The following is a 14,831-nucleotide window of genomic DNA, read 5'->3' as shown; positions in this document are numbered from 1 at the left end:
ACACAACAGAAACAAGCCACAACACAATGAAATTAGCACAACACAACAGAAACAAGCTGCAACACAATGAAATTAGCACAACACAACAGAAACAAGCCACAACACAATGAAATTAGCACAACACAACAGAAACAAGCTGCAACACAATGAAATTAGCACAACACAACAGAAACAAGCTGCAACACAATGAAATTAGCACAACACAATAGAAACAAGCCACAGCAAAATTAACTTAGTACAACACAACAGAAACAAGCCACAACACAATGAAATTAGTCCTGTGCATTGTTTTGTGGTGATTTCATTGTGTTGTGGAGATTTCGTTTGTGTTGTGCACTACTGGGCCACCATAATTATGTGGCTGAATGAGTGCACTTGAAAATGTCTACTATTGTTTTGGTCACCACTACAAATGGCCACATCCTGAAATATTGCACTTGTTAATTTATGAACGAGACTCATTGTGAGTGAGTCCTTGAATTATTCCCTCAACTGATTCTTTCCTAAAATTATTCAAGTGAATCCTTGAATAATTTATTGATTCTTTCAAAAATGGATTCATTCAGGGATGAAACGCCACTATTTCATGACTATGTTGCTCTTCTGTAATGTTGCTCTTTTTTAACATTGTTTTGGACTTTGCTTTCATTTGTGTAGCAAAAATACATTATAGTATTGTGTCTAAATTGGTGTATTCAACTGATGTACAAAAGCAGTGTCACACTCAGTCGTTCGTCTGAATATCAGTGAATATTAAATGAATTACAGAATCAAAGAGCCACAATTAAAGAATCACAATCTAAGCATTTTTTTTTTCTTAATTCATTCTCAGAAATAGGACAATAGTTTTGTTTCTGCAAGTCACAGGGTCACTGCATAAGTGCAGCTCTGGCAAAATAGGTGCTCTTTAACAGATGTTCTCATTAAGCAGAAGGTAATTGCCAAACAAAAGCTGTTGATCCAAAAATAACACACCATCCTGTAGTAAGACTGTGGTTAAGCCTTGAACAAGTTAGAGAAATGGCTGCTGTCTTTTACACAAAGGCTCCATCTGCAGGGGGCATTGAAACACCAAGTCATCTCTCAAATGCTATGATCTGTGTACCCTTAAAATATCATACTTTGCCCCTTTTGCTGTCTTTATGCTGATTTATGTTGACCACCGAGGCTGTTTAACATTTCCAACATAAAGAACAGATGACTCGAAGCCTCTTTGAATAGATTTGATTTGTCATCTTTTTCATATCACAAAGCTACGTACAGCCTTTAGCGAACCAAGCAATGAGTTCAGTCTTGATAATAGCATTTATCTCTCTTGTGAAGCTGTGATAATGGCAATGCAGTGTCAGCAATGATTTTTTTTCTCCTTGTAAGTCTTCATGCTGACACTAAATTATAAGAAACAAAAGTATGTAATGCGCAGAAGAAGACAAGATGAGAATAACACAAAAGGAGGTCATTGTGTTTAAAAAATACCCTGTCCTCACTTATTTTCATACTGGTCATATCTTAGATTTGTGTCTATATTTATGAAACTTTTAGATGACTATTTTTAGGTTTTATTTTGAAAGTAGAGGCCTACAGTAAGAACGGTTTGATGCATTATTCATCTGTCTAAATTTAGAGGGGCTGTATTAAGACGGGGCACTTAGACTACGGTCTGATGGCACTGTGTTCTGGGTTGGACAGGGTTACATCCTATTTATTCTGTGCCCTCTGTGCTATTAATAATCTGCCACTCAGATGTGATAGTGACTTGTTTGGGGAATTCCCTAAATGTGGAATGTGGTTCATTTAGGGCTAAGGGTCTCGCTGTGTTCTTTTTTTTTTAATACTGCCGTGACTGGACACAGTGTTTAAAAAAACAGCGCTGCCTTTTAAAAAAAATAAAAATTGTAATCTAATCTAGAGACAAGATATTTTTTAAATATTATTTTATGAATTTTTGAAACCCTTTTTTTTCATTTCATTGCATTCTAGCTTACACTTCCTAGTTTTAGCCTGAGTAAGAATTAAGTTAGTACAAAGAAAAAGACTAGTTTAGTACCCTTTTAAATGTTATTATATTTATTTATTTACTTATTTATTTGCTGTCATCTTAAAGGATTCTTATAAAACAGCCATTGGATGTTACTGAATTTATGTTTCTTAAAATACATAAACATTGATTTATATATTTTAATGTTTATATTAACATGTTTTTAATATTTTTATATTAAAAATGTAGCTGCAGATTTACTATAAAATCTTACTTTTGTGTGCATAGTTTCATTCAGTACCAGTGTTACACCACAAGAGAGCACTAAATCAGTGCACTTAAGTTTTCAGTATACTTAACCTTGTGTTGTGTTCCAGTCATTTTGACCCAGGAGAGATTTTCATTTTCCTGTTGTTATAGCATTGGACATAAACATACTGACCTTGCTCTCACAGGTTATAACAACTTATCTAAAATAAATAAATAAATAGAGAGAGATTGTTTTTTCTTCTTCTTTGAGATTTTTTCCCACCTTGTTACACTTCTGGTGTTCCTGTTCAAAAATAACCAGCCTACAAAAATGTGTTTATGAATTTCTCATTATGCTATATTATTACCAAAAACTCAATTCAATCTTCTTTGTTTTCTCTCCGTTAGCTTAGGTTTTGTAGTTCTTTTTGGAACTGATTGATCGTAGACCTCGTCTGATCTGAAATTATGCAATCCAGTTTTTAAGGGAACACTGCCAAAATTATTTTTTGCATTAATACATTAATTTTACTTACTATTTTTTTTTCAATCTTTTTCTGCTCATAAATACTGCTCCAGCTTGTTAGGTGTTTATGTCATTTCAAATCATTTTAAAATGTTGTTGTTTTCAACATAGTACAATATATAGACAAGAAAAGGGTCTCGCCAAGGCATAAACAAAAAAAATAATAAACTTGAAAATTAAATTAAATTTAAATTTCCCACAGTGTGGGAAAGCATGAGCCTTTTGACACCTTAACTGTGTGTACATCCTTATAGCAAACAGATACAAACTCACACACAACCCCAGAGACCAATTCACCCAGAGCTCACTTATTTATCATGCACACATACTGTACACACACACACACACACACACACGACTGTGGTCACGTATCTTCTATCTTGCTTATCCTCGCCTTATGGCACTGTGAGTGTTTAAGCTCTGTGGTAACATTTAAACCTAATCACTTAAATGCTTGAACTCATTTCATGTTTTGTAATGCATGAATGCACAAATATCAAATAAATCCAGTCCTTTCCCTCATAATTCTTATTTATTAAACAGATACTGTATGCTGAAGCACAGTCTTATTTAGCTGTGAGCAGGAGGGAAAGAACATTCTGTCCCAAGTTGTGGGAATATCAGGAAACAATGTTTGCTCTAGAGACAGTATTGCCGCTATTTACATGTTAATCTTTGAGAGATCAGCTGCAGCATGCCAGAAAGGGAAGGAGCATAAATCTGTTTTATTTTCAGTATACAGATCAGGTGCACATTATTAAATCTTTCTAAAATTAATTATATATAGCATCACTTGTCACGATATTTGTACACTATCTGAAAAGCAACAGGAAACAATGGGTTAACGATGGATAATCTGCTTTTGATAATGATAATAAATCTCTGCTTGACTTTCCATAATCAACAGAGCCTAACAAAATAACCATTTCATTTTTCTGGAACAATTAGCTGCAGGTCTCACAGTACTTGGGGGGTCTGCTTGTTCCATTTCACTGTGGGTCGTTTTGAGTTTCACTATACTGGATTTAAAAAAAAACTGGAGACACTGGGATGAGTGACGCACTATTGAATTTGTCCCAGGGGATTCACTAAAATTCATGCAGAAAGCTACAAGCTAATCATTGAAGTAGTTAAACTACAGTCAAGCTGCTGCTTTGAAAAAGTAGTTAGCTGCATTACAAGATACTGACAATAAACACATCGAATTAAGGAGGTAATATTTTCATAATTGCTACGTAGTAAGTTATTTTTGCTCATTTAACAACAATTAGTGTAACAGTATCAAACTTGAACAGGTCTGTGCTTATACCACAACAAAAACATTGAATTGGTGAATCATTTTGTCAATCCACTCATTTAAATGAATCATCAAATGAACCAGACTTTTCAAAGCAATGTGAGAGAACTGGCCATTTAGGATGAACCGATTCACTAGAATGAATTAGACTTTCTATTGCTACGTGTGGGAGACAGGACCTTTTATCAGGAACCGATTCACTAGAATAAATCAGACTTTCCAGGGTTGCACACGCATGAGAGAAAGGACTGTTTAAGATGAATCAGTTAGGGAGAATCAATCAGACAATGCTATAGTAGACATATGAGAGTACCGTTTACATGCTAGCATTTGATTTCTTCTTAAACAGTAAAACAGCAATAAAGAGTGTTTTGCTGCATAAGTACTCGGTTAATAAATTAAGGAAAATATATACTATTGCAACAATAGCTTTCTGCTGTCATGGTGATATTAAATGTAAAAGCATCACTATAGTTTAGTTTGTTCATTTCCAGTTCTATGGCACAGGGTTATGATTTTAAAATGATGGGGATCAATGATAATATAACAGCAAAACGGACCAGATGTTCAGGTTATTTTATTATACATTTCTTAAGACTAGGAATGCATCTTGTTTCCTTTATGAAGATTTAAGGAAACTTATTAAAACAATGTTAGAACAGAAATAAATGCATGTTACCACAATGAGGCTGAATCTCAACATTCATGCTGTTCTGGAAAAATAAACAAACAATGGGGATTCTAAAGTGCTTGAGACCAGGGTCACTCTCTGCAGTCTTTGGAAAATGAATGTATCCGATTGTCCCAATAACACTTAGCATCTCATTTTAGGGACTACTTGAGTCTCATGTCTAGATCTCCAAGCCCATGCTACTATGCTGAAAAATGTTGAAAATAACAAAGAGAAGATACAGGGCATTTTATTTATATCCAGTTTGCTGAAAAAAAAAATCTTGCTCATCTAAATATATGAAATGCAGATTAATATTCCCCTTAGAAGGCATGAGTAAACAAAATAAATTAAACACATATTTGGGTAACACTGTAGAATAAGGTCCCATTAGTTAATGTATTAATGAACACTGACAGAGCAATACATTTGTTATAGTATTTATTATTTTTTTGTTAATGTTAGTTAATCAAAATTCAACTGTTCATGTTAGCTCAGGTCCATTAAATACTATTAACAAAGACAATTTTTGATTTTAATAATGTATTATTAAATGCTGAAATTAAATGTAAACAATATTGAATTGGATTGAATCTCTTTTCATGGGCACTTCAAAAGTTTTTTTTTTGGGGGGGGGGGGGGGGGGGTTACAAAGTGTACATGTGAACAGCTTCATTATTACAACAAATATTTTTGACCGCAATGACCTTAGCCTGTCATGTAATAGGGTTTCCTTTGCTCCAAGGAGGACTGAAACACTCATGGACAAACATTGACCGTATCATGTTTGTGTTTTGGATGTTATCAAGGACATCAGTGTTCTGTGTAGTTTCCTCAAGTATACAGACCTTTTGAGATACTCAGTGTGGGTGGTAGCTTGCCATTTAGCCAGCAGCTATCACCTTGCAACTCTCCTGAATCTAAAGAGAGCTGAATCGATACCTGCATGAGAGACTCCTGGATAAACTAAGGGTAGCTGCTGGTGTTGTTTAGCCCAGCAGGGGGTGCTCACCCTGTGATCCGTTTGAATCCCAGTGGACCCAGAACAGTCACTGCATAGGATACTATACTCTAAAAAGGCACTGTGCCTCAGATGAAATGTTCAACCGAAGTTCTTACACTTTGTGGTCATGAAAAATCCCAGGGTAATGGTTTAACCCTGGTGTCATGGCAAAATTTGCCCACTGGCCTTCTAATAACCTTCACCTATGAATTGGTTGCATCAATATGCTTTCTTATTCAGTCTCTGCTTCAACTTATGAGACAATATTGAATTGATTTTTCTCAAGAAATCTGATTACTATGTATATCTCTAAGCAGTGCCCCCAAGGCCAGAACAATTAGCACAGTGAAAACACAAAGTTATCAACCAAAAACAGATGGTGTAAAAAGAAACTTTATTACAGGAGAAAGCATACAGTCATGCATGTAATAAGGGCCACAGTCCTAAGGAATTAAACACCAACAAGGAATTCAAGTTCTTATTAGATTCAAATGGGGCCAATTTCTCCCTCCAAATTGGACAATTGTATTATTGGATAGTTTTATTATTTTATTATACACTTTATTGTTGTTATTATTATTATTTTATTACTTGTGATGTTGCTCATGTTTTAAAGATCTAAACACTGGAGGTGAATAATGCTTTAGAGGCAGCCAGGTCTGTCAGTGGTACACGACACCCGGTAAATTGACCGTGACGGAGGTGTGCGTTCTTCAAGATGGTGGAGGTTTGGCTCTCTGACGATATTCTGGGATGTGGTGCAGAATCCACCCGGCGGGGGCCAGGATTGCAACAGCAAACACAGACATGATGAAAAAACTTTGCTGCGGACACACATATGAAATTTAAGAGCTTTAATTACTTACAAAATTTGCACTGCTATTTAATTCAATAGCAGTAATATGTAAAATATTATTACATTTAAAACACTTTTTTGTGGAAACCACAATCCTTTTTTTTTTTTTTCGTAAATAGCGAGTTCAAAATAACAGCATTTATTTTAAACAGAAATCTTTTATAAAATTATAAATGTCTTTACTGACACTTTTGATCAGTTTAATGCATCCTTGCTGAATAAAAGAATCGATTTCAATGAAGAGACGAAAATCATACTGACCCCAAATCTTTGAACAGTTATATTAAAATGAGTACATTTATACTACTAACTGTGTGAACCAATATGATGTTTGGATGGTTTGCTTGATTTGACATTGTTATTCTGTTCTTGTCTAACCACAATGATTATGTTATTCGATACAAGGAGTCATCCAAGTGAATCCCATTATCTCCACTGACCTCAGTTAAACTATCTTAAGGCTGATCCCATGAATCTTTGCAACCTTTTAGGATTTTGTAATTTTTTCACTCACCCCAGGTCCAATCTTGCTTTTGGGTGGTTTACTGTAGATGCTGGAGTTGCGTTTCTGGACAATATCCCTCGCCCTGCAGACAGTCACCAGCTGCACAGCTCCCCTCAGAAAGGTCAGCATCCCACCAGCTGTATGGGTCAGCACCACTAAGTCTGGATGTGTCTGAGAGTGAGAGAGAGGCTAAGGGAGAAGGAAAGAGGGGATGTTCACTGGGTGCCCTAGGTTTCCTGCCTCAGGACTGCTGAAGAGAAAATAGATGTATCCTGTCATATTATAGACTTTATCTACCAAAACCAGCCCACTCTTTGGGAGGGGCCTAGACAGTTCGACCACCCACCCACCCAGTATATCAACTTTTCTCACTGCTCCTTTTGACAAGATCTTAATGAAACAGCAGAATATAACATCATATTGTCTTAGATTCAGTGTTATTTCGATTTACATCATCTCATGTTGGACCGCTAATCTATAAAATTGTTAAGATTTTGAACTTACAGTTGATGGACAAGCAAAGCTCATTTTGGCTCATAATGTAATAGTCTCACAGATCGTAACTTTGTTTTCTTCTGTGATTAATGTCTTGTTTGATGTACACCTGCTTTGCAGACGTTGTTTGACAGCACATGAGTTCACAGCAACACAGGTAGCTAAGAAACACCTGGCTCTCTGCTTAGTATGCGTTCAGGGCTGAGTCCAGTACAAAGAGATACAAATTACAAGAGATCTGATTAGAGGAGCAGATTAAAGGGAGATAAAAGTGCAGAAAATGGTGCAGCTGGCTGTGTGGTCTGTCAGCTGTCAAGTATGGCCTGTGGTACTGCGCTTCATTCATGTTTGGTGATCACATTACAGAGGCTGGTCTTTCATGTTAGAACACCGCTTGCCATTCAACACTTCCACAGTGTGTCCACAGTGGATACACCCTATTCATTGTTTGGTTTATGTACTGGGTGTGAGTAAATCTTTGTGTGTCCTGTTATTGTGCTGTTTTGATATCTTTGGTGGAAAGAAGATATATTACCTGAGGATATTTTTGAACACCACTAAATATGAAAGTAGGACAAAATCATCCTGAAACTAAGATACTGCAGTTTTTTTGTGCTTTATTTCAAAGCATAAACCCCCACCAGCCTTTGTTGGTGATAGTGATGGGTGTAGCCTATGTGAAGTTATTGAAATTAAATTAAGTCATTTTATTATTTTATAAATCAACTTCATCCAGATATGCATAGATTATTAATGACGTCATAAAGATTTATGAGAAATTGTAGGCCACCTAGTGGACAACAGTTCAATAATGTGGTGTTGTCGCCCTCCTATGGGAAAAGCCTGATGACAAAAGAAAGAAGCAATTATATTATATTATACTAAGAATTATGACATAATTATATTCTTAAAATATTAAGAATGATAAAATTATATATATTCTATATACATATATCATTATTATAAGGTGTTAAGTGTTATAATAAAAACGCTGTTAAAATTATTTAGATTTTAAATTGTATATTAATTTATTTGTACTATGACTCTTTTGTACCAATATAAATGTATTTCTTTTTTTTATTAATTTACGTATTTTAGTTATTTCTGTTCAAAAAAATTTACTGACCGCAAATTTTATATGTTAAAGCGAGTAGTTAAGGCTTAAACGCATTTCTTCATTACATTTGGCCTATAGGTCCAACCTACACAGAAGACTGATTGGACCTTTTTGCTCTATGCCTCATCCGAGCTCGAGCAGATAGATGGCGTAGCGACATTGCTAACCAAATCCTGACGCTTAGCCCTCCCTTCATTGTTTTACTGAATAAGAGGAGGATACAACACTACATGTAATATTTGCTCACGGAAAACTGAAAGCGTAGAGCACAGACTCTATTTGAGCTGTTTTGTTGTTGAACGAGGCGTTAAAAGCGACTAATGTAGGACGGATGGTGTAACGTAAAAGTACTAGCAGCCTGCTAGCGCTTCACATATCTGTTTGTATGTGTGTATGTGTGTGTGTGAACCCGGGACGCGCAGAGGCTTTTTTTTACTCAATAACACTCTACGAAAGAAAAGTGCGAGAGAATTTGCTCGGCTAAGCAAATATCAGGAGTCGCTGGCTTGGATTTTGGCTCGTTTTATGAGCAAGAAGAGAGGAGTAAACTTGACTCAGGTAGGGTTGAAGGCATTTTTTTTCTCCTTTTTTTGCTTTGCTTGCTAATCTGCCATGGCGAGCTGCTGAATTAGCTACATTTATAGTTGTGCCTTGTGTATTAAAACCACAACAGCCTTTGAATATTTATCCATAATGTTGGTTATTATAACCGGATAAACTTCAAATAGTAACCTATTTCACTCTTCCACGTAGAACTAGTAAGCAAAGCTTAGTTATTACGGTTAGCTTGCATGCTAAACCAAAAGAAAACATTAACATCACGTAAGTTATTTAGTTTATTGCACAAAGAGGTTGAAACAACTAGATACGCCGCATTTTGGTAACTTTTTCACCCAAAGGAGCAGTTAAGAGCCACCTGAATGCTAAATGCACATAAAGCTAGGCTAGCTGAGTATGCGTAGTGTGCAGTTATTACAGATGTAATGCTTTGATGTATGCGGACACATCGTTTAATAAAGAGGAAGATTCGTCCTAGGAATAAGCACGCACGTTCATTTGGAAATGTCAGTAGCCACCAGCATGTTATAACCAGTTTCAAATATGTGAATGTCTTGATTTAAGAGATACTCTTCGAGTTGCCCAGCAGAACATTATAGATACTAATGCGTTCCTAAAGCATACTTGGCATGTAAGAGATGTTTGTGCTTGTAAAAAGCTAGTATAGTCCCCACGAGAGAGCTATTTTGCTTCATCTAACAGGTCCTTCCTCACTGACCTGCCTTTATTTGTATTTAAAAAAGAGGCTTGTGCAATGTGCCTTATTTTGGACCTCTGTAATTAGACATGGTATTGTTTAGGAAAATTGGTGGACAGGAACATATTCCCCTGTCTTTGTCTTGACTGTTTATTTCCTTTGGAATTCTGGAAGTCATCAGGGTCTAATTAAAGGCAAAGTTTTAACTGATGACCAAATTGGTTTACATCAAGTCCCATCCTGTTTGGCCCCCTTGAGTTCATTCACCTCTACAGTATCTCTCAGTTTCCCATACAGAGCCGTTTGATTCAGTGTTCCCAGGAGCCGTCAAATGTGTTGTGAGACTGTGCTAATGAAGAATTGTTTTGCAACCCAAATTGCTTTCTTTGTTATAATGGAGATGGTCACAGTGAGAATTAATTGGTGTTGTAGGAAATATTCAGGGATTTCAAGTGCCTTGGTTATCAGATGTCCCCCCAAGCAAGACTAGAGACGGTGTGATTTACTGATAGCCTAGTGCCTATGAGAAACAAAGGTAAACGTTTTAATGAAACGAACCAATCCAATTCTGTCCTGCTTTATCTGCCGCTGCTCTGTTGAGAGAATTTTGTCCTTAATATAGCTCAATCAGCACCATTGCTGTTCATCAACGAGGGTAATTCAAGAAACAATCGAGTGGTGAGAGCAGTGTGCGGTTTGGGTCCTGCAGTATGTTGTAGACGTGTTATGACTGTGGTTGATGTGTAGGGGTTTCCCCCTCTTTTTTCATCTTCCTGTGATGTAGGCCATCTTTTCCTTTGCTACTGTGCTGCAATATGTGCCTGTGCCAACAGTTAAGTCAGATTTATGTGTGATGGTGCTGCAGTTCTGTGTTAAAGGGATAGTTGACCTGAAAATGTGAGTTCTGTCATCTTATACTCCCTCTCATATCATTCCAAAACCTGTAAGGAATTTTGGAACCTGTTATATTTTGAAGAATAGCTATTCATGCAAATCAGTGACCGCTGCTAAAAAAAATGTCACAAAAGTAGTCCATATGACATACTCTGTATCACAAGTCATATGATAGTGCTGTGAGAGGAATAGATTGAAAATTTGAGTTATTATTCACTGATATTGCCACTCGATTTGTGAACTGGATGAACTGGGTAATTAGTTCACTGATCCATTTCATAATTCAACTGACTCAATGGTCTTTGCTGCAGTTTGTACCTCACTGAATAATGACTCACTTTTTGATCTGTTCCTCATAACTTTCAGATTGACTGAAATTTAGTGCAAAACTTGCATTTAGTGTATTTATAGTATTTATAGAAAACACTGCATTTTTCCGTTAGTGCTTTTGGTGCTGTCTTTGTATAGAAATGAACTCTGTGAACTCTTCAAAAGGTTGTTTGTTTGTTTATGTATTCATTTTTGCCTTTTTGTTTTTGTGAATTGCTTTGTGCTTTCTGTATTTTGTATCGCAAACAGCACAATGCATCGGGCACAGACCAGGGGTCTCCAACCTTATTTAATTTGGGAGCTACTTTTTAAAAATGAAAGCGGCTGAGAACTACCAATGTTATACAGTACTTAAATCTCTTAATGTATTAATCCAAACTGTTATACACAACATTGTTAAAATGTGTTGGAAATATAAAAAAATTACTGATACACACACTGAAATAATTTTACCAAGTTTTATGACAAAAGCCAACAATTAAAATTAGCAGCACTATGCACTTTTTATTAGCCTAAACAGTGAAATAAAACATTTTTAAAAAAATCATGGCCAGATTTTAAACTAACAAAAAATATTCATAACATGTTATCTACTGACATATACTACATGTTCAAATAAAGTTTTGACCATTTTTAAAAATAAAATTATAACATATATTAGCCGTTGAATCAGGGATGAGTCAGAATGATAAATTAAATTTGATCTGCTCCATAAACAGTGCTACATAAGCTAATGTGCATTCTAAAAATCTCAACACTTCTGATAACAATAACAAGGTAGGCTATTTTCCATTGACCGGTTAAGATTTACAACAAAAATTTGGTCTGATTTTCGCATTGGTCTGAACAAAAATATGGCAGACAGACCATTTGTAAATCCACAGTTTGACAGCAGAGGGCGCTTATGAACTGTAGAACAGAGCTGTTTCCACGGTAACCTCTGTAAACAAAGCTGCTCTGTGCTTCTAAACACTGCTTTATTAGCCTTTTTCACAAGAATCGGAAATTACGTCAGCGCAGGGTAAAATTAGTTCCGTTACAGGTCTGCGCCTATTATATCAGTACGCCCATTTCTCAAATAATGTTTCTTACCTTTTCTGTTTTGTCTGTTTTCCAAGTTGTTGTTATATAATCTATAAAGAAAAAAACATTTTACTTGTTTGTAACTTATATGGCCACTCAGACCGCTGACTCTGAGATAATGTGCTTAACATAGCGCTGGATGGTTTCTATTCTCCGTCTCCGGCAAAGTCCCTTTTTTAAATAGTCTTTGATCTCCGGTACATTTGAGCATATTATCTCAATTTACTCAGTCATTTCCCTCGAATCACCACATCATGATAAATTACTTCAAAATAACAACAATTATGACCAGATGCACATTTTTCCAAGAATACATTAAACAATTCTCAGTCCGGTTGAAGCATATTAAACTCAAAACAACAACGTAATCCCGATAGAATTGGAACAAAGCCATGAATACGAGTCATCTCTTGTTTAATATGTATTTCCCAGGGCACATTATGCAACGTACGTTTACTCCATCACATTAATGCAAAGGAGCGCAAATAGAAAATACAACATTACTTTAATAATAATAATAATAGCGAAAAAAAAAATCACTTGGAGAGTCATAATGCACATCCAGCACCAAACGGACAGAATGGCAAAGCAAACGTTAACTGAATTATAACTGCCACCATTTAGAATTAAACAAACTTGTATTTGTGATGACCCAAGCTGACCAAACAGTTAGTTGTGAAATGTTTGCGCTATGTATGTTCCCCAATTGTAAGTCGCTTTGGACAAAAGCGTCTGCCAAATGACTAAATGTAAATGTAGAGTACAGTACCGGCAGTTCAAGCATTTTCATAGGATCTAATCTGTAAAAAAAGGACTAGATTCTCAAATTCATTCTTGTTCAGTACGGCCGCTGTTGTCACCGGAAAAACGTTTACCCTGCAAGCGCCAATCCGGAAGCCAGAAACGCGGAAGTGTGAAAAAGGCTAATTAATTATGCATTACACGGAGGGAACATGGAAAGAAAATGCCATTGAAACGTTTCTGAAGACAGTCGGTTTCCTATTATGCATTCACACAAATAATGAAATCATTTATTCTTTCATATAATTTCCCTCAGCAGTCTACCTTCAGTAATTTTTTCACACAAAACGAAACTACTCTGTTGCGCCTGCGTGAGACTCTTAATAACTTTGAAGCTGAACTGTATTTACTGTGTTTTTCAAATTGCGGTAATCAAATGTTTAATGATAATTAAAATATGTAACGGGATCATTAAAATAACCTCACTGCAGATATGTCAATATGTCTTGGCGAGCTACCTCCAATCAGGCCGCTCGCGAGCGACGTGTTGGAGACCCCTGGCATAGACACTAAATCAAAATTATAGGCATGGCTGAAGAGATTTTTTCTTTTCTGCTGGCTCATTTAGGCCAGTAATTCAGATTTTAATAAAGATAATTCAGAATTTTTTACTTGCTCTGTGAGTATTTCCGCCACATGACACAATGATCCATTATACAATTTAACATTTAATTTATTACAAGGGTAACAAAAATGACATGTTTAGGGCCGTATGAAATGTTTTATTTTTTTCTCACCTTATGTTTTGTTACCAAATTCTGTGTTTTAGCATGTCTATTATTTGAATGCATACAAACAATTTTTATTTATTCTTACAGTAGCCTTATGAAATGTGTTTTCCCCCTCAGAAATTCTGTGTTGTGTATTTAAATTTTACTGGATATCAGATGAAGGCATAAAACAATTTTAATTAATTTATATTTGAATTAATGAAAATTAAACATTTACATTTTTGGCAAATGAAGGGGATTTACTATTAAAATTAAAATATTTTGTGATTATTTCTTTTTTTAAAATTAACAGTAGTAGTAAGTAGTAGTATTATGTACATTCTACTAAATAATAGTAATATAGCCTATTTCTGGCACACGGTCTTTAATAGGCTAAGTTAAAACGAACTTTTATTTTGACGGGTTGCCGTGAATACTTCTAAAGTTCTGTGTGTGTATGATATGATGCTAGTTTTACTCAAATTAAATGTTAAAATGCTCGTAAAGTGCCTTTCACATCAGTTCTGGAGATATTGTTGATGTATTTATGTCCTCATTGAGACGGCAGACGCTGAAATCACCGCGAGCGCCACATTAGTAAACACAACCGCACGTGCAACACATTCACACAGAGACGCGCAGAACATGCAGGATTCATATTTAAATCGACGTTTGCAGCTTAATATTTACAGATACTAGTCCATATCGCGATTTGATTTAAGTGTAATGACCTACTTTTGATTAATTCATCCAAACTTTGACAAATTCCGTGACATTCCGCGTTAAACTGTAAATTCCGTTTTTATGACTGGATTCTGTGCGGGTTCTCTGCATCGCGGAGATCACAGATCCCTACAGATAGCGCTCCTGCTGTGTTCTTTAACAACCAGAGCAGTCATCTTTCTATTCACTTCACTTTTGCTATTTAACCAGAGCGAAGGAGACGAGTGCGGTCACGTGTGGTGCTTGTCCACGCTCCTTTGGAGAGAAGTGAAAGTGACAGCTCGGCTAGTATCGGTGTATCGATACTTTGGGAACTTAATATTGGTACCGTTCAGATAT

General features: G+C 35.9%; 2 protein-coding genes across 3 annotated transcripts in view; one reads left to right on the top strand and one right to left on the bottom strand.

Moving 5' to 3' along the window:
* Positions 1-6,436: 6,436 nt before the first annotated feature.
* Positions 6,437-7,213, bottom strand: LOC306844146 (cytochrome c oxidase subunit 8A, mitochondrial-like; the record flags this gene model as incomplete). The annotated part of the gene is made up of 2 exons (XM_079376088.1): positions 6,437-6,547; positions 7,094-7,213. The coding sequence occupies 2 exons, from the start codon at positions 7,211-7,213 to the stop codon at positions 6,437-6,439; spliced, it is 231 nt and encodes a 76-aa protein (XP_079232214.1).
* Positions 7,214-8,821: 1,608 nt separating this feature from the next.
* LOC306844144 (BTB/POZ domain-containing protein 7-like) overlaps positions 8,822-14,831 on the top strand; it is a 59,516-nt gene continuing 53,506 nt past the window's right edge. The window contains exon 1 of one of the 2 annotated variants that reach the window (XM_079376086.1): positions 8,822-9,254. The gene's annotated coding sequence lies outside the window, so the exon portion shown is untranslated. The remainder of the gene's footprint in view (positions 9,255-14,831) is intronic. The other variant, XM_079376085.1, reaches the window with a different exon arrangement.

Source organism: Barbus barbus, assembly GCF_936440315.1.
Source record: "Barbus barbus genome assembly, chromosome: 24".
Classification (NCBI taxonomy): domain Eukaryota; kingdom Metazoa; phylum Chordata; class Actinopteri; order Cypriniformes; family Cyprinidae; genus Barbus; species Barbus barbus.
Note: the sequence above shows the minus strand (reverse complement) of the source record. Positions and strands in the feature narration are given on the sequence as shown.